A 23,828-nucleotide genomic window follows, 5' to 3' on the forward strand; every position below is an offset into this window, starting at 1 on the left:
GTCCATGGTACTCCAGACATCATCACACTGTTCATGTGGATATAGCTGCAAGCAGACCCATTTCCTGACTCAAGATATGTGAAGTGATTGCACGATAGTACACGGTCGAACAAACAATAAGCCTTTGCTCTCCGGTGCCAGGCACGAGGAGCCACTGAAGTCAAGTGTGGCATCGAGTATTACTGTCCTGAACTTGTGGACTCCATATTCACATGACAGTTGTGGTACCTGGACCAATACAAATGGCAGTATCACAATACTATAAACTGAATGCTCGATAAGTCACGAACCAGGCACTGTCGAGTTCTGGTACATACTGGTGATGTTGCTCTTATCTCACGTAAAGCGTAACACAATTTTCTCACGAGCAACCAATGTCCAACTGCGATTTCTGCATGAGAAACCTACTGTGCAGTTTTTCCCTATACAGGATGTTATTAGGAGTGTAGGTACAGATATTGTAATCATTAATATCTTAGTATATACCCACATCAATACGTTAGTTGCTTTTGTTCTGCGTTTAACAGCCTTCCCACAAAAACATCACATAATTCACTACCTGACACCTTCTACATGGTCGTAACTGCGCCGTAAAGTGGACAACGCCTGTCAGTATAAACTAAACATTTTGCATCTGCGCACCCACACTTCAATTACTGACCTGCTGGCCAGGGGGAAATTAATGTTAATGGCCTGCTTGTAGTGTACATAATTGGGGGTACTAAGCAAACTAAAAAAATATTACTCATTATAGCTATAATTATGAATTGGCAAATGAAGTAAATATTGATGTAATGTTGTTCAGTATGCTGTTTCAGCCATCAGTAGAAATATTAGGTTGGTGCATAAGATAGAAGCCTTTTTCTTTCGCATGTAGGTATTCTGATTGCTACCGGTTTATTTATCGATTATCATTTTCATTTATAGTTCACTGTTGCTATTTGAGTTTACATATTGTCATTTTGTCAACTGGAGGGAGGGAGTGGCGTTTTGGACGTTAGAAAATGGAGTGTCAAGTTGAGAAAGTGGAACATTTCCAACATATTGTTTCTGTTTGAATTCAGTAGGGGGTGACAGCAGCAGAAGCAACCAGAAACATTTGGGCCTTGTATGGGGATTATGCCATTGGACAGAACAAGGCAAGAAAATGGTTTTCTCGTTTTAAGGGGAATCGTTTAGACATTAATGACTCCACTTTCATGAAGACCTTCAGGGTTTGATGAAGGTTGTTTAAACACATTCATCCACAATTATCCTCGTCATTGAACTTGAGAACTGGTAAATGTGATGAACTGTGATCATTTACCATCGTGCGACATTTACTTGTGGTGGGGCAGGTTTAAAAATCAAATGTATGTATACCGCATGTGCTAGGCCAAAAATCAGAAAAATCAGCAGGTGGCCGGCCATATTGCATCTCTGCTTGCTCATCACCAATTGGCTCATGAACAACACCTATGCTGTATCGTTACTGATGACGAGAAATGGTGTCTAAATGCTAACTTAAGGAAAAGAAGGGAATGCCTGAATCCAAACAAAGCAGTAACTCCCTGTACAAAGACCTGCGCGCACATACATAGTTCACTACACAGACTTTCCATCCCAGGCCCCTAACCTGTCAGAATGTGCTGGTATTTACAATAGTAAACATAAATAACAGTTACTTTGTTCACAATACACATGTATTCAGATATCAGCATGACAGACAAAAGCAATAAGACAGTCCACATCTTACAGACAGCAATCACAAAGAGATAAGGCACCACATTACCAGCATAGCAACAGCATTTACATACTGTACTTACAACTTAAAACAGATAGGACAGGAGTGTGTCCATGGGCTTTAAGTAGGAATCATCCAGGCATTTGACTGAATTAATTTAGGGAAACATTGGAAAGCCTAAATCATGATGGCTAGAAGAAGAATAGAGCTTCCACCTTCCCAAATACAAGGCTAATCTGTCTGAAACTGTGCTACCTAATATGGTCTATCCCTCATGTACAATGCTGATTTGCAAAGAAGTTATTCAATAATGTAAAGGTTAGAGCTACACTGTTCATTCATTTCTCACTCCTAGTCACTGTGCAAATGTTATTTCATAATGTAACACTACAAACATGATGTCAGGACCATAGCAACAATGTTTGGTTTCCATTTTGTGTACCACAACTTCCCATTTGCTAGCCTGAAAAACTGAGTCATTATTCCTCTGCAACAAGTCAAATGCTGAACTCAGAAAGAGGATAAAGTATTGGTACCAGCACAGTACATTGCATTGCTTTGCAAGTAAAGTTTTCCAGAAAAGAAAACCAAGAAAAAAAATACACAAACTAGTGTAAATGTGTTATGGTAAACATATGATAGACGTTTTATCACTGTTGTTCTTCTTCTTATTATTATTTTTATTTTTATGGTATAGTTTTTACTGTACATCTACTCTACATTATCTAAATAATCCTTCCTATACACAAAGTATTGCAAAACAGTTACTTTTTAACCAGCTTTTAAAATAAGTTTCTTTTAGTAATGTCTTTAGTCTCCTTGGGTGATTTAAGTTTTATGCTTATTTTTTCATGGTAAATGTTCAATGTAGATCTTATTCTATGGTCACGGACAATGTTATTTTTGATGTGCACAATTGATTGGTAAATGTATTCACGTTGTGTACTGTTAAAATCCCTATTGTTATGAACAGCACTTTACTATGAACTAGATTCTTATTTTTGGTTATTATTCTTACAGCCTTTTTCTGCAGTTAAAAAACTTATTCTTATTTTGTATACTTGTTCCTCAGAAAACAATTCCATAGTTAAGAACTGAGTGTGCATGTGAACAGTATGTAGAAAAAATAAATAAATAAATAAAATAAAAAAAAAACACTGCCTGTTACACATTGATGACAGGACCCTTCAGGCATAATATGTTGATGACTTTTTATTTGAATGTATCTTTGTGTGTTTGCAAAACTTTAACAGAAAATCAGTACATATTTCTGAAAATTTTGTGTTTATTATGTAGTCTATAGAGATGTTTCCTATGTTTAATTAAACAGTGCCATTTTTCGTCTTCAAAGTGAAATTCTTTGTATTTGTTTTCTTTATGCTCAGTTTCACTTTATTGCATATTGACCTTTGATTTCGTTTGCTTTCTCTGCAATAAGTTCTCTTATTTTCTCAGAGGCTATAATTAATACTGCTCTCCAATACTGCTCTCATTAGCAAAAAGATTTTTCCCCATGACTAACACTATTGGGAAATCTGTTGATGTTTATCAGGAACAGTATTGGTCCTAGTATGCCGCTCTGAGTGACTTCTGTGTAATTACTGTCTTTAAATAAAAGTGTCACTCTTTGATATAAGTAAACAGTTATTTCAAGTAAGTCTTTGGGTTTGAACACGATAGTCTTGTTTGGTGCAAAAACAGCAAGTTGTATTAACGAACTGAAAATACTCATTTTTAACACTCTGACTGCTCTTCTTTCAATGTTATGGTTAAATTTTAAAGTGAGTTAAGTTTGGTGGATAATCCTCCAATACTTTTACCTCCATTTAATCACCCATACATTTTACACACCAGAAATCACTCAATTGCTACTCACACAAAGACTGTATTTAACAGTTACACAGTATCCACTGGAGGCTGTTGATACTTATATTTTCATATAATTTCTTGATACACTTCTGAGTTCTTGTTAAAGTTTAACTTAATTTCATCTTCACATAATACCTTGGATGTCTGATGTGTTTTTACTGAACAATTAAAATCCGACATCGAGACAACACCTTGCATTCCTATTGTGAACACTGACAACATCCCCCCATAAAACAAAATATTAACCTTACTCTCAACCTTTATCTTCATACACCATTCACCTGCAATGACCCTTACATAAGACCAAACCAATCCTTTCATACCTACCAATTTACCAAGATACACAGGTACTATGGAGTTAATTTTGGACAACTGGTGTCAACTGTCCTGTCATTTTCAAACTACATCCTGCAACATTCGAGCACATGTTCCAGCACTTACGATTTCGTCTTGGAGAAACCACATACAGTGTGCTGCTATTACACAATGGAGACCACCATTACACTCCACAGTTTCTGGAAAGCTCTTCCAGGTACCCAATGCAGATTAGCCACAGAAAATGTAACAAACTCCTAATTTTAATGGCCCCTGGTTGCTGTCTGTGCCACAAATATGCACACGTTAGTCAGGACACTGGTATGTGGAGAGTTATGCTAGAAGAGGCAGAGAAACTCTTGATGGTTGTGTTCAGCTGTCTGCAGTGTTTTGCTTGAATGAAGTTCTACTAAAAAAATAAAATTTATTTCAAATAAAAAGTATGAATATACAGACTTAGTCATGTACAATAATCCATGATGCAATACCGACAAATAAAAGAAGAACATATCATCACTATTGCCAAGTTTTTGCAGCAGAGCTGTGAATGAAAAGCAACAATTTTTTTCACATATTCTTTGTAGCTGTTCTTTGAATGTTGAGTGACAAATCTTTCATGCAAAATCAAAAATAACATTTTAGTCCACTTGTAGTCATCAGCACAAAGCGCCATATGGCATGACTTTTGCAGAGCTACACATTACATTGCAAAACGAAATTTAACATTTTTAAGTCACAAAATGCATGGGAAGTCAAAAACTGTTTTCTTTACAATTCCCACCATGTCAGCAGAAAATGTCACTTTAAAATTAGAGTGTAGGAAGCAAAAAGAAACATTAAAGTTATGAAACACTGGCCCTTTCTGCATCAATCACAGAAGGTATGGAAGGTTCTGATTCTGCTCTCTTTTTGGAAAATTCATCACTCTTCTGTGCGGCAGATTCATCCTGCACCAATGAATCACTAGCACCATCAACATTTAGATTAGCCTGGATATTTGGAACACTTCTAGTTAGAACTTCATGTTCAACAATGCTTGCAAGACCAGTCTCTGGACTTCGTTCATGTCGCAACAATTCCTCATTCAGGCAGACACTATCAATGCTCACAGCACTGTTAGAAAATATTGCTGCTGGACCCAGGCTGCGGTCAGAAGGCGCTTGGAGTGGAGGTTCTTTTTTTTCTACCTCAATAACTCCAAAACCCTGTTTTAAAGAACTTGCATCAACAGTCACTGATCTCTGCAAAGTATGGTGTGCTGGGCTTGCTGATATGCCACCATCTGGTAACAACTGGCGCGCTACATTTGGTCTGTAACAAAATACATTTTTAGTGCTTAGAAATACTTTTTAATATTGTTAAAGATTGCCAGATGTGTCCAACATTATGTACTGAAGAATACGTATAATGTTTATAAGTGGCTTATGTAGAAACTGTCCTAATGATGAAGATGGAAGTCCATACAATGTTCTCTAAAGTTAATGCTGTATTCACTGATAAAAGATAAAAATTATCACAGAAGATGTAAGTCAATAAATGCCTTCTATTGCACGATTTAAAACAAGAATTAAACATTCATAATTCTTTGTATGCGTCTCTAACATCTGTCAAAGAACTGTTGTGTTGCAATCATCACTAATAACCATTTTGTATGAGTATCACGATTCAATGTTGGTTGAGCTGACACCATTGCCTTTATTAAATGCTGATACTGTATCACTGAACAATAGTACTTGTAGTAATAAAAATTTTAAAATACTGTTTTTTAAATTGATTTCCTCACCTGCCATTTATAGGACTTGTTGCTCGGCTTACAGTTGATGAAACTGCAGGGGTCCCAACTTTCTCTTGCTGATATTGCTTTATTAATCCACATGCTTTCCCAAGCATTATAACACTGTTGAGAATGCGAAAAGAAGCAAGACACAAATATGAAAGCAGTAGAAGTATGAATGCTGCAGGTCCTTCGATGTGCAATGCATGACCAAGCACTCGCATCATCACAACTCCAAGAGGCAGGGGTATAAAACCCATTCTTCGGGCCACAAGATCAGATGGATCCGAAAAAGCCTGTAGAAAATAAAAATACAATAGGATAAGTTGTTTTACAAACGAATAACACTTTTTAAAAAATCAGTTGTACAACATTGTATTAATAGTTATGATATGGTTTCTCAAAAGCAATGTGCCAACAATGTAATACGTGAAAAAGACAGGAAATTAAATGTTTTAAACTTTTTTTTAATAGGAAACGCTTTCATGCTGAGACATACATGATTCATACACTTAACTAACACAGTTATTTTAGGTTGTGTAAAATTCCAGGAATCTGCATTTCAATTGTATGTATATATTTTCCAATGCCATTGAAGATTTTTCACTGTACGGGAAACTATGCAGCTTCACATCCCAATAACACACAATTGTTCAAAACGAAGGTGATAGCTGGCCTCCATTATCTCACAGAAACTCTTATAAGAAAGTAACACGTAATATGGTGTGGTAATAGGTCAACAATACTGCATCCATACCTTCAATAAAAGCAGGAGGCAATTTGAATCCAAGATACACATGTGTGAAAAACTTAAGGATGAAAATGACTTTCATATGATGTGTCACTGCCAAGTAACAAGAGCTTGATAAAACTTGGACAACACGTAGAAAGGACTGATATAGTATAGTACAGAAGCTGACTGAATGAAATATGCAATGAGACAAACAGAAATGGCACTTCTATTCAAAGACAAGACAGTGGTTGGTGCATGTGATCATACGGCAATACATCTCCCCAACACATGCCAATGTCCTCAATGGGATTTAAGCAACCCTGAAAAGACACACATGGGGAAAGAGTACAATTTCACAACAATGTGGACCGGTGAGTATACTGTATTCAAAGAACTGGAGGTCAGTACACACAGACAATACTAAGCCTCCCTACACCGTAACACCTGGAACACCAAAACAATCACATTCGGCAACGTTCTTGGTTGCATTACATGTACCCACCTCTCGTCACATAATGCAGCATTGTGTCAGACATGATTGGTTTGGAGGTGCTGGTTGTGATATAGCATGGTCGATTGCTGGTTGTGATATAGCATGGTCGATTCTTCCCAATTCCCCCCCCCCCTCCCCCCCCCCCCCCCCCCCACACACACACAAGTAATCAAATATTTTTGCTTTTTTTTAATCTCATTTTCAATATTTTTATTTGCTGGCACGAAACACTTCCCTCAAAATTGAAGTTCTTATTTACACTGTATTTCATTTAAATTTATTTTTCATATTCTTATTTTAATTTTTTGGATTCTACTTGGTGGTTAATTTTCATTAGGGCACTAATAATTAGAAAGTACAGTTAACTGATATACTTCGCTACAAGCAGAAACCCTATGAGTTAATAAACATATTTGAGGAAAGTGACTTACAGCACCAGTCAAAAATTAAGCATTGCGACTTTTCAGTGACGTATTTTAAATTACCTAGAATTAATTACTTTCTGCACTAATTAAACTTGAAGCTTAGAGCCACTACCATTTTCAATTGCAGATTTTGTCATAAACACTGTTACATTCATACTTGACTATGTACTTCTGTTGCCTTAATTTTTCAGAACAAGATGACATACAGCATTGAGTAACTGACTCACTAATCAATAGTTTCATGTAATTTAGTAAAATTAAATCACCCATACATGAAAACAAGGGGATGTGCATTGCAAAAGGATAGTAGTGACAATGTATTTTTCTAAATTTCTGACCAGTCAGACGTTTCTATAGGCCAAAATCACCTTAGTTCTTGCAGTTCATCAAAAACAGTAAAGTGGAATCTAGTCAACTTTCAATGTATAACACAATTTGCAAAATAACAGTTTGTTCTTATGCCCATCTGTAAGTAATCAAACATCACCCAATATAGTTACGTGGTTTTCAAACTCACAAGTAAGACCTGTGTTTCAGCGCGCTCTCAATGTTAACTCACATCACAGATATGTTGTTCTGCACGCAAATATTTGTGCACCAGTCACCAAGAAACTCAAGAACTCCAATGTTTAATAAGTTTTGAGTGACCTCTGTAAACTAAATTACTGGCTATTCTAAATAGACTGAGTTGTGGTTAATGTAAGTGCGGAATGTCATTGTCAGCAAGGTGAGGTATTATTGGAATCTGTGATGTGCATTACGGACTGATTTAGTTAAAGTGCTGGGGTGTATGGTATTCTAATGAATTACAAGGGCAGTGCAGAGTACAAGCTGGAAATATCATGTAAATGTGAACTGTTTTTAGGTGCCACAACTGAATATTCAACTTTTCCATTGTGGCTGTTAGGTACTGTAGGGGCTATCCTGATGAATATGCTAATTATTCGTTTTATATCCGATAAGCTGGCCATTGATTTAACAAAGCTTGCTAAAGGTGAATAAAAGTGTTAATTGAAACTAAAATTGTTGAGTTGTGTACATTATTCAGTGAAAACCTCCCAATAGCCACTAAGGTTTTTGCAGCTTCATTTCATCTATGCACTGAAGATTGCCAGCAAGAGGCCTCAAGACAAGCAGTGTCAGGTTTGGTTTGCTAAAGCATTATGGTGTGGAGAGGCATAATGTTCCATGGGTGTACTCACCCTCAAATCTTTGAACACGGTACAAACACTTGTCAATGTTATTGTGACACTGTACTCCTTCTCCATGTGCATCTTTTCAGGGATGAATTTAGTGGCAACTTCATTTTCAGGGATGACTGTGCACAACCATACAGAACAGCACAGGTGAAGGAGCTCTTGGAATGAGAGGGTATTAAGGAAATTGACTGGTCTGCCTATTCACCTGACTTAAATCCCATCTAGCCCATGTGTGAAGCACTGGGGAGACATATTCCGGCATATCTACATGCACCAATGACCGCCCAGCAGTCATCAGCTGCACTGGTGGAGCAATGGAACACACTACCACAAGCACTCCTTACCAACCTTGTGGCCAGCAGGGGGAACACATTGCAGAGCATGCACTGCTGCCTGTGGAGGTCACACACTTTATAAAGAACCATGTCCCTCATTTTGCAAATGTCCAGGGACCATCATGGATCATGGTGACTTCAATGTAATTATTGTCTTTAAATAAAAAATGTGATTTCTGTTTGTCTCATTGCATATTTGTTCAAGTTTCCTCCTATACTATATTTGTATCAGTTATTTCTATGTACGGTCCAAGTATTATCAGGCCATGTTACCTGGTAGTGAAACAACATGCAAAAGTTACTTTTGGCCTTAAGTTTTGGTCTCCAAAGCAGAAGACAACAGTAAAACTAAACTACAAGATTGAGTGTAATCATAACATGGCAGTACTTTCTTAGTTGGCAGTTATTGGTGTATGCAATGCACTAACACTGCAGTTATAGCCAACGCAAAAAGCCAGTGCCCAGATGAGGATGAGAAAACCATCCAGATATGTATGTTTTGCCAATACGGACCAGTGCAATTTGTTATGAATTACAATTTTGCTCCTTGGTATTAGTTATACTTTGTCAACTGAAGTTAATATGACTACTACAAGCAGTAATTTTCATCTCCATAATGGAATTATTTTAACATTTTGTTGTTTATCAGGTTAATTTCTTCAATATCTGACATTTTAAATTAGCCATTAGTTTAATCATTGTCTGCCACATTATCTACATTGCTACTGTCTGCATATTACTGAATCCAGTCTTGTGATATGAGATTTAACAGAAATCATTATGAAACATCCACTGCCATATCATCAAAACTGCTTCTGTCTGCACACTGTTGAATCCAGCCTTGTGATATGAGGATTAACACTGTTTCCATTGCTATTTCCTTGCTCCAGTCCTTGCTATCTGTGATCTGATGGTAGGACACTATTACTCTGCAGATAAATGCTCCACTGTAGTGATATTTGATTGCAGGAAGTATGTAGCATATGCACTTCAAAGATCACCAAAGCTCTCATTTCAAAAATCATAACTTAGCATATTTACTTGTTCATCATGACCACATTCCTTCCATTAAGACAACTGTACAATATCCTAAAAGCCCAATGCCTCTCACAAATGCCTCCAGAAAAATCCTTACACCTCCTGACAAATTCACTTCTATTTCAAATGCAGTGTTACGCAAAGAGGACCATCCTGGCAATTCTGCTGCAGTAGGCTTCAAAGTCCTAAATAAATTCATTTCCATACTGGTAGAATGTCATTTCCTAGCTATCACAGAGGGCTTCCCATACTACACAAAATACATCAACTACTTCCAAGAATGTCTCAAAGCCATTCCTAATCCCCTCCCATCTGAAACCATCCTTTTCAACCTACTCTACGCCAACATTCCCCACATGCATGGGCATTAAACTCTTGAATGCTACCTCTTTCAAGCAGGATGGCCCAGCCCTACTGCAACCTTCTCAAGCGACCAAATGAAAAGGGCTCTCCTCATCCAGAAACTGAGCTCCCTAGCTTGATAAAGATTCATCATCTTCGTGGTCTGGACTCAAGGTGAAGAACAACTCCTGACCCTTTTCAAAACACAAAGCTATCTATTTGGATGTTGACCTCCACCTCACTGAGTCTTGGATCCAAACTTCACTCCACATCTGCTTCCTTTCCTACAGTGTATCCATGATACACGTATCTGTTATAACATCAAATCCCTAAACATATGTACCAATAATATCTCTCTGGCTTTTGTCTTCTGCAACTATCCCACTGACTCTGATCACAAACTAAACTCCCAGACAAGTTGTTCTTTTGTTCCAATAACCAATATAGCTCTCACTTCCAACAAAATCAGAAGCCACTCACTAACCAGTTAGTACAAACTAGGTCTTGAACACACGAAAGATTACTCCTTTTCAGATACAGCCCTGAAATGATGTTATCTCTTTCTTATATCCTCCCTCGCTGTTCTCTGTCACCTTCTTAACCTACGCAAATCTCAAACTCATAACATTCCCACATCATTGTCCATACCCCAATATCTTCTTAACGCAACTGCTTACACATAATATCGGTCCCAAACATCCTCCCACAATCATTTATTCTGGGCCCACAAATGGATAATTGTACAACATCAAAGACAAGGGAACATTTAAATCAATAACACTGTTTACCCACTGAACTGTATTCACTACACAGCTACATACAGGCTGACTGGCAGAATGTATAAATGTGAATGTTCACCTGTGGGACAACCAGTAACCAGTTGCTGAGCACTCTCCACTGTAGATCAAGGAGACCTAATGACCTGTTATATCGAACAGACCATTTGGATTATCCCTCTGAGCAATAGTTTCCCCAAACTTCAGATATGGATTCTTGCTTTCTACAAATCTTATGAGCCTACCACCCTCTTGGACTTAAGACTGTCATGTATTGCCTACTTTTTATTAGTTTAAATTTCAACTTATTTCATTATTGACTCTTTTACCCCCCTCCCCCCCTCGTCCTCTTTCTATCTATCTCTCTCTCTCTCTCTCTCTCTCTCTCTCTCTCTCTCTCTATGTTTTGCATAAAAATAAGGGAAAGGTGGTCACTTATCTATCTTTTCCTTCATCTTGTCCCACCCTCCTCTTATGTTAAGGTCTGAATGTGCTCCTCCCACCCTTCGATTCTGTCACCCCTCAAATCCTTCCTTCCTGAAGAGGGAGTTTACTGTTCTGAAAGTTATTAGTGCTGTATTCTGTTTAAAGTGGTTCTATCCACATTACTGTTAGTTGTTGCTTGAACATAAGTAATTGTCTGCCTTTCCATCTCTAGTTAATTTAACCATGAAGAAAACCTAAAAACAAACTGGATTTACCAATAAAAGTAGGTGCAGCTGAGGTATATATAGTGTGTCATTTCAATGTACTGTAGAATGAGAACCACTGATCAGAATGACATCAAATTTGAACTGCATATTATTGATTTAAGAGGAAACATCGTGGAACAAAATAAATTAGCAAAAATTTGAGCAGTAGATGATGCTCCAAGCGTTAGAATATAAATATCAACAGATGCACAGCACACAGCTGTTCCTCAGCTTGCGTCCAACACACTCAATATGACTGTCTCCATGAAGGATCATGCACTGTTAGCAAAGCTCTATTACAAGAATGTTGACTGTGCACCAATAGCCCTGCAGAAGTTCCAGACACTCAAGGGTATGAAAAAAGGCATTGGTCTGACGTCTGCTAAAGGTCTGGAGAAAATTATTACACAATTCAAACACACAGTTTCTTTTACAGTTCAATGTGGCAGAGGGAGGAAAGTAGTTGATCCAAAGTCTGTCAAAGATGTGGCCAAAGCACTGCAGTAGCAGTCAAGTGGTGATGTGCACACATGCAGTGGACAGAGAACTGCCCGAACCCTGGACATGCCTGTGAGCACGGTGCATAAAATCCTGTGAACAAACTGCATTGTTATCCACAGAAAATCACCGATGTTCAGGAGTTACTTCCTGCTGACCTGCCAGCAAAACAAATGTTCGCTCTGTAATTTCGTGCTCAGCTGGGAGTGGACAATGAATGGCCAAGGAACCTTCTCTGGACTGATGAACCATATCTCCAAGGATAGGTCAATATGTGAATTTCAGAATATTGTCAATGGAAAATCCATAGACACATCAACTGATACCATTTCATTCTGAAAAGGTGATTCTGTGGTGCAGATTGACAGCATTGTTTATTGTAGGGTCATATATTTTTGAGGAGAAGTCCTGTTACCTGTACCATCACTGGTAAACAATATGAGAGTCATGTATGCATCAATGTCATTCCAACCCTTCAACAGTGTGGACGTGTGGGTAGGATCAATTTTATGCAAGATGGCACTCCTCTGCACATTGCACTGCCAGTGAAGCCGCTGCTGCAGAGGCATTTTGGAAATGGTAGAATTATCAGCTTTCATTTCTCTACAGCCTGACCATTCAGAACACTTGAACTTAATCTCTGTGACTTCTGGCTGGGGGGTTATCTGAAAGATGGCATGTTCAGTGTTCCAATTGTGAACACAGCTGAAATGAAGGCATACATTGCACAAAACATTCTCAATGTAACCCTCAAGACACTTCAATTTGCTGTGGAACATGCTGTTTCTCGAAATCAACTTGTGGCAGCAAATGGTGGACAGCAGGTTGAACATGTCTTGCATCAGTCTCATGACAATTACAAACCAATGTCATTGGGCTTTTTATGCAGTCTTTTTACCTCAGGACAACTAAAAACTGATTTTTCCATCTGATGTGGTACGGCGCTGATGTGGTGGATGCGCTTATCTAACTAACAGTGCCACAACTGTTGACGGCCAAACTTGTGCAGTTATGCATGCTGAACAGTGGGGATGGTGTAATGTACAACTCAAGCCATAGCCACTGTATTGCGATTCATCTGTCATTTGTAGCAGACCCGGTTTACGTTGAGATACTTACAGTGCCACCTATTGCTAAAATGTTCATCCCTCCCACCATAATGTTTTCCCCTGTGTCAGTAATATCCTGTTCAAATTTTACATCATTCTGATAGTGGTTCTCTCTCTCTCTCTACACCATTTTGAAACTGGAACTTTGATTATGGATACCCTGTATTTAACATAGAAGGCAGCATGCACTATAGCCATGCACAAAACATGTACTCATTATACCTGCATTAAGGCAACTGCTTGCCAGAAAGAACTAATGTTAAATTTTCAAATGCTGGAAATTTCATATTTGTTTATGCCTATTTTGCAGACTGTGGCATCAACAAAATGTGGCACACCATTTTTCATTCCATTATGCACTGAATCCGTACTCTATGTTTGCAATTACTTCAAAAATCATCCCGTAGTAATAAATCACTACATAACTTCAGCACAGAAGAATGCACCCGAAGGCACATGCACGTGAAGATTCTTTTTGTCACTGGAACTGGTCATCCTTTGGCAACAGGAGGGCAATTTAAAAATGTTGACTAGTGTTTCAGAGAAATGAAAGATCAGATTCTCTCAGAAGAAAAAGAATACCAATCCGGAGTAATTCATTTAAGAGTAAGACTGATAAATGCTTAAAGCTATCATTCGAGATAAGACTGAAAATACTCACTACTAGTCACAACCACTATTCACATGGCTAATGCTTAGAAGAAGGGACATCTTAGGACTCCAAAAGCTATGCTGAAATGAAATCCAAGCCATAGCTCCCACTTCTGTAAGGTGTGAATCCATATAGTTCTGTTCCTATCTGGTACATAATAAGGCCTGTCAGCTTAAGCTGTAGACAAGTCTCATCGCAGCATTCCTTGGCAGTTATGATACACTGCTGCAAAATGTACAATTCTGTGAAAGACCAATATTAAAGGTAAAATTTTCTAGATTGTTAGACCATGTGATGTTCCACTTCAGTTTCTTCTAACACAACCAACATTTCGACCCCTTTGCTGGAATCTTCTGTAATCAGCCGATCCTGAAGAAGATCTCGCAAGAGGGGTTGAAATGTCAGTTGTGTAAGAAGAAACTAAGGAGGAACATGACATGGCCTAACCAACTAGAAAATTTTACCTCGAGACCTGCAGATTCAATTAGTCCCATATATTTGTAATAATCAGGGGTGGGAGCACAAGGCTACCTGGTGAATATTACAACAGTATGTGCCATGAACCATTCTGAATAATTTTCATAATACTTCTATGAAGTCTGTATGGTAGCTGATACGTCAGCATGTCCACTTTTGTGTGAGGAAACCAGGTTTAATTTCTGGTACTGTTAGTGGTTTGCTGGATGGGAAAAGGTGCACTCAGCTTCATGACACCAACTGACGGGCTTTGAGAGCTTCCTGAATGAAATGAAGTAGCTCCAACGTCTAGAAAGCTGACACTAACCAGAATGGTGTGTCCCATATCCTCTATTCCATATCCAAATGATGCCATATGGCAGAGGATGACATGACAGAGCAGCCAGTGAAATACAGTTTCTCTCTGTGCCTGATCATGGAGATAATTTAAAACAAAATGTATTTCCAATTTGAAACTTCAGTTAAGAGAGAAGAGAGAGAGAAAGAAAGAAAGAGAAAGAGAGAGAGAGAGAGAGAGAGAGAGAGAGAGAGAGAAAAATCCTATTGATGAGATCCACATTCCTCAAAAGTAAATATTATTGTGTTTGGGGTATAACAAATATCAGCAAGCCAAAGACCACATTTTTTTCTCATGTGACTGAGCGATGTGTCAAAGCAGTTAGCACACTTGACTCACATTTGGAAGGTCACCAGTTCACAATACAGTTTAGCCATCCAGATTGCAAATTATCAGTGGTTTCCCTTAACTGCTTAAGGGAAATGTTGGAACAGCTTCTTTTAAAAGACACACCAATATCCTTCCTCATCCTTCCCCCAATCTCAATTTGTGCTCCGCCTCGAATGACCTCATTGTCGATGGAATGTTAAACTGTAATTTTCATTTCTTTTTTAGGCACCCTGTAGTTTATCTGTTACATGATCTGTAACTGCACTGTTTTCTTAACAGAAATTTGAAATTTCATCACTTTTATAATTTTCGATCTCCCATGCAGTGGAAAGGGGTTTGGGGATGGGTGCTGTTGATGTGATTTAACATTGGGATACACAAAAACCTTATTAACGATCACAATAACTCACATATTCTCATAATGGCCACCACTCCTTTATCCTTCCACCATGATGTATTCATCTATAATGGTGTGCCAGTAAGAATTCATTTCACCCTAGTCAGTCAGTCAGATTCATTCCCGCTGTCCTTCTTACACACCAGCAGAACAACAAGTTAAGTATTTACTTTTTTCTGTGTTTTCTTTGTAAGTTAATTCTTAAATTATGTACGTTTTTATGTTTAAGAAGCATAATCTAAAGTTTTTTGAATTGTAAAGTTTAGATTCGAAATCTGTAGCCAGTTGTCATTTCTTTTGAAAAGTCAGCTACATTTCTCAGTAAGCCATCAGCCCCCATTGGTGACATGTTAGGAGGGGAACAATTTGGATATTTAGGCTTCACTGTGTGCTTTTATATTTCAATTCTTAAGTTAGTCATGGCGGCATAGATAGGAAATGCACATGCTGTGTGCGGATGCACAAAGAGCTGCCCGCAGTTCGCCAACAATTGAAAGCACTTTTGGCTGCAGCCAGCTGTCTTCAGGCTGTTGCCTCAAAGTGCAGCAGTGGCAGCGGATCTGGCGCATTGTATGGATCACCTCAGGTTTTGCTTGTTTCACCCATGGGCTCTGCTGCTGAGGCATCTTCCAAGTGTAACCCACTCAGAGTATCTGCTCTCACTGCATGATATGCTGTGGATGTTTGCGTTGCTCAAGGGGGAGAGTCAATGTGGAGGCTCACTGTCTGGCCTCGCTCCTTCAGCTGGGTCCGAGCAGGCAAATGGGGATGGGAGGTTGCTGGTTATTGAAAGTTCCAATGTTTGGCATGTTATGGAGCTCTTTAGGGAAATAGCATTCAGGGCCAGAAAGAAAGACAGCGTGCACTCAGTACATCTGATGGTATGCTCATCCAAGATGTGAAAGAGCATGCAGGGTGCAGTCATCTGAAAGTTGTGGCTGACATCGGCATAACTGACGTCTTGGGTTCTGATACCATCCTCAGTTCATACAGGCCATTGGCAGAAGTGGTGAATACTGCTGGCCTAGCAAGCAGGGTGGACAGAGTGCTCACAATTTGCAGCATTGTTCCTAGAGTTGACTGGTGTCCTTTGGTTTGGAACTAAGTGGAGGGAGTCAGCCAAAGGCTTCATCGACCTTGTGACGGTCTTAGTTGCCAGTTTCTGGACCTGCATTATCAGGTGGACTGGTAAGGGGTGCACAACACAAAGAAAGCAGTACTCAGCTACCAGGGTACCTGTGTAATGCACAAAGGGCTTTTTTTAGGGTAGCCATTAGTTTGAGATCAACAGTCAACACACAAAATTGCAAAATCAGACCGCATTCAGGATAAAGACAATTACACCCTCAAAATTTTATCAATATTCATAACAAAATTTCCAAGTTTACAGCCCTCCAGGAAATTCTTTGCACTCAATTATTTTCTGCACAATGTTTTGAGAAATGGAATAAAAGATTAGACAAATATATTAGTGCCAGTGGAGAGTACACTGAAGGAGATTGAAGGTTTGTGTTTAAAAACGTGAATAAATAAGTTGAAAAAAATGTTAAGTTTTTTTTGGATACCCCCTTCTATAGCTATGGACCTAAATACTTTTGTAGACTTTTCTTAACCATCAGATCTCATGACATGTTTTACGCTTTTATTCTTAGAATGATAAAGTATTCGTTCTTCTAGGGGTTGAGTGCTGGTATGTACTTCTTTCAGGTATTAAAACTGCATTAAGCATTCATTCTGATCCACCATAATCATTTCTGTCCTGAATATAGGCTCCAGACAAAACATACAATTTAATTATTGTAATGTGAAATGTAATTGCCTACCAGTAATAACTAGCTTTCTATCACAGTGGCCAAATAATACTTGCTTCCTTTTGCAAATAGTATACCTTTGGCAATACACACACCAAAAAAAGTTTTGCATCACCTTGGTTCTGAGAGTTCCAGAACCTGTACAGAAAACTGGAGTAGAGATCAACATAAACATCATTTCAGCCCTTTTTATGGCTCATGAAAACCACACAATGTACCACCATACAGCAAGACCTTCAGAGGTGGTGGTCCACATTGCTGTGCACACCGGTACCTCTCATACCCAGTAGCACATCCCCTTGCATTGATGCATGGCTGTATCCGTCGTGGCATACTATCCACAAGTTCATCAAGGCACTGTTGGTCCAGATTGTCCCACTCCTCAACGGCAATTCGGCATAGATCCCTCAGAGTGGTTGGTGGGTCATGTTGTCCATAAACAGCACTTTTCAATCTATCTCAGGCATGTTCGATTGGGTTCATGGCTGAAGAACATGCTGGTCACTCTAGTCGAGCAATGTCGTTATCCTGAAGGAAGTCATTCACAAGACGTGCACAATGGGGCACGAATTATCATCCATGAAGACTAATGCCTCGCCAATAAGCCACCAATACAGCTGCACTATCAGTCGGACAATAGCATTCACTTATCCTACAGTTGTTTGGGCGCCTTCCATAACCACCAGCGGCATATGTCAGCCTCACATAATGCCACCCCAAAACATCAGGGAACCTCCACCTTGCTGCACTCGCTGGACAGTGTGTCTAAGGCATTCAGCCTTACCAGGTCTCCTACGATTGTCTGGTTGAAGGCATATGCAACATGATCAGTGAAGAGAACGTGATGCCAATCCTGAGCAGTCCATTCGGCATGTTGTTGGGCCCATCTGTACCACACTGCATGGTGTCATGGTTGCAAAGATGGACCTCATCATGGACGTCTGGAGTGAAGTTGCGCATCATGCAGCCTATCGCGCACAGTTTGAGTCATAACATGACATCCTGTGGCTGCACGAAAAGCATTATTCAACATGGTGGCATTGCTGTCAGGGTTCCTCCGAGCCTTAATCAGTAGGTAGCCATCATCCACTGTAGTAGTAGCCCTTGGGCGGCCTGAGTGAGGCACGTCATCAACAGTTCCTGTCTCTCTGTATCTCCTCCATGTCTGAACAACATCGCTTTGGTTCACTCTAAGATGCATGGACACTTCCCTTGTTGAGAGACCTTCCTGGCACGAAGTAACAGTGCAGACGCGATTGAACCATGGTATTGACCATCTAGGCATGGTTGATCTACAGACAACACGAGCTGTGTACCACCTTCCTTGTGGAATGACTGGAACTGATCGGCTGTCGAACCACCTCCATCTAAATAGGTGCTGCTCATGCATGGTTGTTGACATCTTTTGGTGGGTTTAGTGACATCTCTGAACAGTCAAAGGGACTGTGTCTGTGATACAATATCCACAGTCAACGACCATCTTCAGGAGTTATGGGAACTGGGGTGATGAAAAACTTTTTTTGATTTGTGTAGTATAAAACAGTCATCGTCAAACTGCAGCCCAAATCAAATATTCATGCAGCCCTTGGTTCTCAACCGTACTTTATAACAATATGCATCTAGCAGCTTAAATCCAATAACACCAGCAAGTGTTAAGACCTACATGAGAGTGTAGTTTTGCTGCTCAGTAACAGAAAAAGATAACAACAGGGACAGTAACAGTTTAAGATGTGCTCAATTGTAATTGATGTTCATGAATTCAGCCTTGAGCTATGTCAAATAGGCTGCCTAACCTCAGGGGCAGAAGGATAAATAGTGCTGCAGAGGGGTAAGTAGCGCTACCACTGTGTAGTTAGGGGACATTATCGGGGGATTATTTTATTGTGTCTTCCAGTGCTGACAACCCACAGCCAAATGTGCCTCATACTGACTATCTGTAAGTATGGATTTCAAACAGAAGTAGCACTGGTTTGTGAATGCATTTTATAGAGATGGTTATCTTCTTATCTGCAGCAAAGAATATCCAGTTAAATAATGCAGTACAATCAACAGAAGAAAAATGACATTGAAAATAGTTAGTAAAAATTTCTGATAGTTTTTCATACTGCATTATGCATTTAAATGTAAGTATAATTACTATTATTAATCAGTCACTCACATAGACAACACGACAACAATTCATCAGGCAATTACAATGTCACAAATTTGGTGTCACTGAGGAGGGCAGCAATCTTAAACAGATGACGACAGGAAGTGTTCAGAATTGTCCCCAGTTTTAATTATTAGTATTTGGTGGATGATGGCCAAGTTATTGCACCATTACTATAGGGGCTCACAACATACTTATTTACATAGGTTAGCAATTAATATGATTATGACATTGCAGTGCCTGTGTTGCATGTCCAAAGGAACACTGCATCATATTTCTGAACAATACAAGCACTGCAATATCATATTTATCCATTGACACCAGGTAAGTGACTTTCAATTAAAATCTCTCTCTTGTACAGGAATATATATAATGAATGTATGAGTGCAGGTGGTAGACACATGGTGGACAACATAAGAAAGTTTTGGTCTGGCCATGGGTCATGCTCGGATAGCCTAAGGATAAGGCACGCTTGCTCATGATAAACGGGAAATCCAGGTTCAAGCCCCAGTCCGGCATAAATTTTCATATCGTCCATTACACAGCTGATGGCTGTCTGTATTTACAACTGTGAATGTGTTTCATGTAATAATAAGATTGATATATATGTGGCCTGAGGTGCCTCCCCTGGCTCTTGAACACAAAACTTTGATGACCACTGGTATAAAAGATGAAGAACTGTTCCACTTACTGAAATGAGTTTTCATCATATGTACTTAAGATCTGTTAAGTGCTGAAACATATTTTTTCACTTTCTGGTCACAATAAAATTAAAAAAATTCAGACATTTCATCCGGATTGTCTTCCCCTTAATTTAAACTTTTTCTTGTCTATTTGAATTATGCCTTGCTGTCACCTTCTTTCTCAATATGTGAAGGATAAAAACATATTCCATAATATATATACCTTTTATACTTGAGTATATGAAGTTCACATGCACATGCACTTAAATCCACATTTTAATACAGGAAAAAAACTGAAAACATACAGACCACAGGAATCAATAATAAATATCTTACATGCTTCTGTCGTGTTTCGGCCATATCGTAGGCCAAACTAGTTGTGTAATCCTTATACACATCAACAGGTAGTTCATTGAACCGAGTAATAAATGCATGCTTAATCCAGTCAACGAACACTTCTGCCAAAAGCACCATCATACAGTCTGGTAAAAGCACCCAAAATCTTTCTGTGGGATGAAATAAACAGTAATCAAAAATTAATAAACAGACAAAATGTGAAAAAAATCAAAACTGGGAAGTAATCTTCCACAAACTATACGCAATATAAAGGATGCCAAGAAATTTTGGCAATCTGGGCTACAAGTGCATAAGTCACAACTTTTAACTAATGAGTTTTTAATCACATGATTAATAAATAATATAGTTTTTTATGTCTAGCCAGACTGACAATTCCACTTTAACATGTTGGATGTTCTGGCAGTGATCACATCTAGAACCATCATCATAGCATTGGATGACGACAACTAGCCCAATTATCAAAATTCTGAGCATCAATAAAGAATCATCAAACCGTCTGGGCACCTTAAAACATATCTGCTTCTGAGTATGTTTGGAATTGTTCACGCATGCACTGTCAAACAGGCCTCAATTTTTTTTTTTTTTTTTTTTTTATAATACTCTGTTCTGAACCACACAAGACTGTAAGAATATTAAGAACATGAGTAGGAAAAAAACCAACCAATAAGACATTTCTTGGTGGACGAAGAAGTGACGGAAAAGATGCGAATGGGCGTCCTTGGCAGCACGGGATGGAGTGGAACGTTGCCCGACACATAATCAGAAATATATGTATGTGTGTGTGGGAGGGGGGGGGGGGGGGGGGGGCGTGTTACAAGCTTCACAGTGGCAGGTGCAGCCAGGAGGGTATGCCACAATGCACCTATGGCTCCATCTCATACTGCCATTGCCAGCAACACTTCTGCTATAGTTTTGGAGACTACAGGTGGAGTTGAGGGTTAATTCAGTGCAACATCTAGATTTCCTGGGTGCTAATCTCTAACATAAAGATGGTTCCCATTCTCTTTGCCATATAGAGGAAAGGATGGCCCCCATGTTATGAAATGAACTATAAATTCATTGATTTGTTGCAGCACTATCCAGTTAGTGACATTAACTCTGTAGTGAAATTTGTTGTTGTGTTCTTCAGTCCAGAGACTGTCTGACGCTCCTCCCCGTGCTTCTCCCCAATTCAGTTCAGTAGTTACATGATATACCCACCTAATCGTCAGCATTCTTCTGTAACACCACATTTCAAAAGCGTCCCACTATTTATCGTGCTTGTTTCAGATCCATACAAATACTTTCAGAAAAGACTTCCTGATACATAAATCTATACTCAATATCAACAAATTTCTCTTCTTCGGAAAGGCTGTCCTTGTATCACCAGTCTACATTTTATATCCTCTCTACTTTGACCATCATCAGTTATTTTGCTCCCCAAATAGAAAAACTCATCTGCTATTTTAAATGTCTCATTTCCTAATCCAATTCCCTCAGCATCACCTGATTTAATTCAACTACATTCCATTATCCTCATTTTGCTTTTGTTGATGTTCATCTTACATCCTCCTTTCAAGACACTGTCCATTCCAATCAACTGTTCTTGCAAGTCCTTTGCTGTCTCCGACAGAATTACAATGTCATGGGGCAAACCTGAAGGTTTTTATTTCTTCTACCTGTATTTTAATTACAATGCCCAATTTTTCTTTGGTTTCCTTTACTGCTTGTTCAGTGTACAGATTGAATATCATTGAGGATAGGCTACAAGCCTGTCCGACTCCATTCTCAACCACTGCTTCCATTTCATGCCCTTGACTGGGGCAGGTTACAGAGGATTTAGGTTCACTATGTAGAGGCTTTACTAAGGAAGATACTGTGGTTATTGTGGGTGGGCCAGGCAACAGTATTGACAGAGATCCGGGGTACAGCATAGACTGTGACTTGGCAAAGATTGCATCAACATCAAGTCATACCAGTGTTCGGTTTGTGTTGGTTCTGGAGCGCCACGACCGACCTCATTTGAGCTCTTCTGTCAGGAGAGTTAATTTGGAGTTGGAACGGCTACTTGGATCTGGTGCAGGGTCACACATTGGTGTGGTTCCTGTTGATTCACTCTGTACGTGGGACTATACTAGACAAGGCCTACACCTCAAGAAGAAAGGGAAGGGTAAACTGGCTGGGCTGATAGCAGGAAATTTAAAGGGGGGAGGAACTACATCTCATGGTGGAAACTCTCTTTTAGTGTAAGATCAGTAGCCAGTGGGAAACTCAGCCAGGCAAGTACTAAAGATGTTAAAAAAGTTCAAGATACAAAAGTAAAGTGAAAAATAATGTTAGTATATTCCATCAAAATATTGGGGGATTGAAGAATAAAATTGATGAGCTTCTGCTTTGTTTAGGAGATATAGAAACTGAGAATGTAATAGATGTACTATGCCTGTCTGAGCATCACGTTGTCACTGATATGCAAAAGGTTAGCATCAATGGGTACAAATTAGCTGCACATGGAAGTAGAGATAATATGATGAGAGGAGGAGTTGCCATATATGTCAAAAGCTTCCACAGTGTAAAAAATTTAGAAACTAAAAAATTTTGTGTAGAGCAACATATGGAAGCATGTGCCACTGAACTTAAACCAAACGATGGCACTTTCATAATTGTAACAGTGTATAGGTCCCCCTCAGGGAATTTCCAGCTATTTCTAGACAACTTGGATGCTTTGTTGTGCTATCTGTCAGACAGGAGGAAGCAAATTATCATTTGTGGGGATTTCAATGTTGACTCCCTGAAAGAGTTTAATAGGAAGAATGGCCTTGTAGTATTACTCAGTTCTTTCAATTTGAGTTCCGTCATTGATTTTCCTACTTGGATAACAAAGAACAGCAGTACATTGATAGATAACTTTTTTATAGACCAAGATAAGTTTAAGGACATAAATGCTTATCCTGTTGAGAATGGTCTTTCTGATCATGGTGCACAGCTAGTTACAGTACATGACATAGCTCCATGCAGTATATGAAATCAGACTTTCAAAGCAGTGTGTTCAATTAACAATATAAATATTGCAAACTTTAGGGAAAGCCTGCAGCAGCTAGACTGGAATGAAGTGTATAAGGAACCCGATGCAAACTTGAAATATAACTCATTTCACGATACATTTTTAAGGGTATTAGAAAATTGTTTTCCCAAGAAAATAGTTAAACATAATTCCAAGAAAACATATAAAAAACCTTGGCTAACTAAAGGAATAAGAATATCTTGCAACCGTAAAAGAGAACTGTATCTAACAGCAAGAGGGAATGCTGTCCCCGAAATTGCTCAATATTATAAAA

The 23,828-nt window shown here is 38.9% G+C and overlaps 1 protein-coding gene across 1 annotated transcript in view; it reads right to left on the reverse strand.

The window, feature by feature from the left end:
• Positions 1-4,311: 4,311 nt before the first annotated feature.
• LOC124774884 (protein TAPT1 homolog) overlaps positions 4,312-23,828 on the reverse strand; it is a 146,689-nt gene continuing 127,172 nt past the window's right edge. Inside the window, exons 8-10 of the mRNA XM_047249574.1 lie at positions 20,494-20,663; positions 5,691-5,977; positions 4,312-5,218 (exon numbers count right to left, since the gene is read on the reverse strand). Coding sequence (XP_047105530.1) covers positions 4,750-5,218; positions 5,691-5,977; positions 20,494-20,663 — 926 coding nt within the window. The 3' untranslated portion in view covers positions 4,312-4,749. The remainder of the gene's footprint in view (positions 5,219-5,690; positions 5,978-20,493; positions 20,664-23,828) is intronic.

The sequence above is a fragment of the Schistocerca piceifrons genome, chromosome 1 (assembly GCF_021461385.2).
Source record: "Schistocerca piceifrons isolate TAMUIC-IGC-003096 chromosome 1, iqSchPice1.1, whole genome shotgun sequence".
NCBI classification, from domain to species: domain Eukaryota; kingdom Metazoa; phylum Arthropoda; class Insecta; order Orthoptera; family Acrididae; genus Schistocerca; species Schistocerca piceifrons.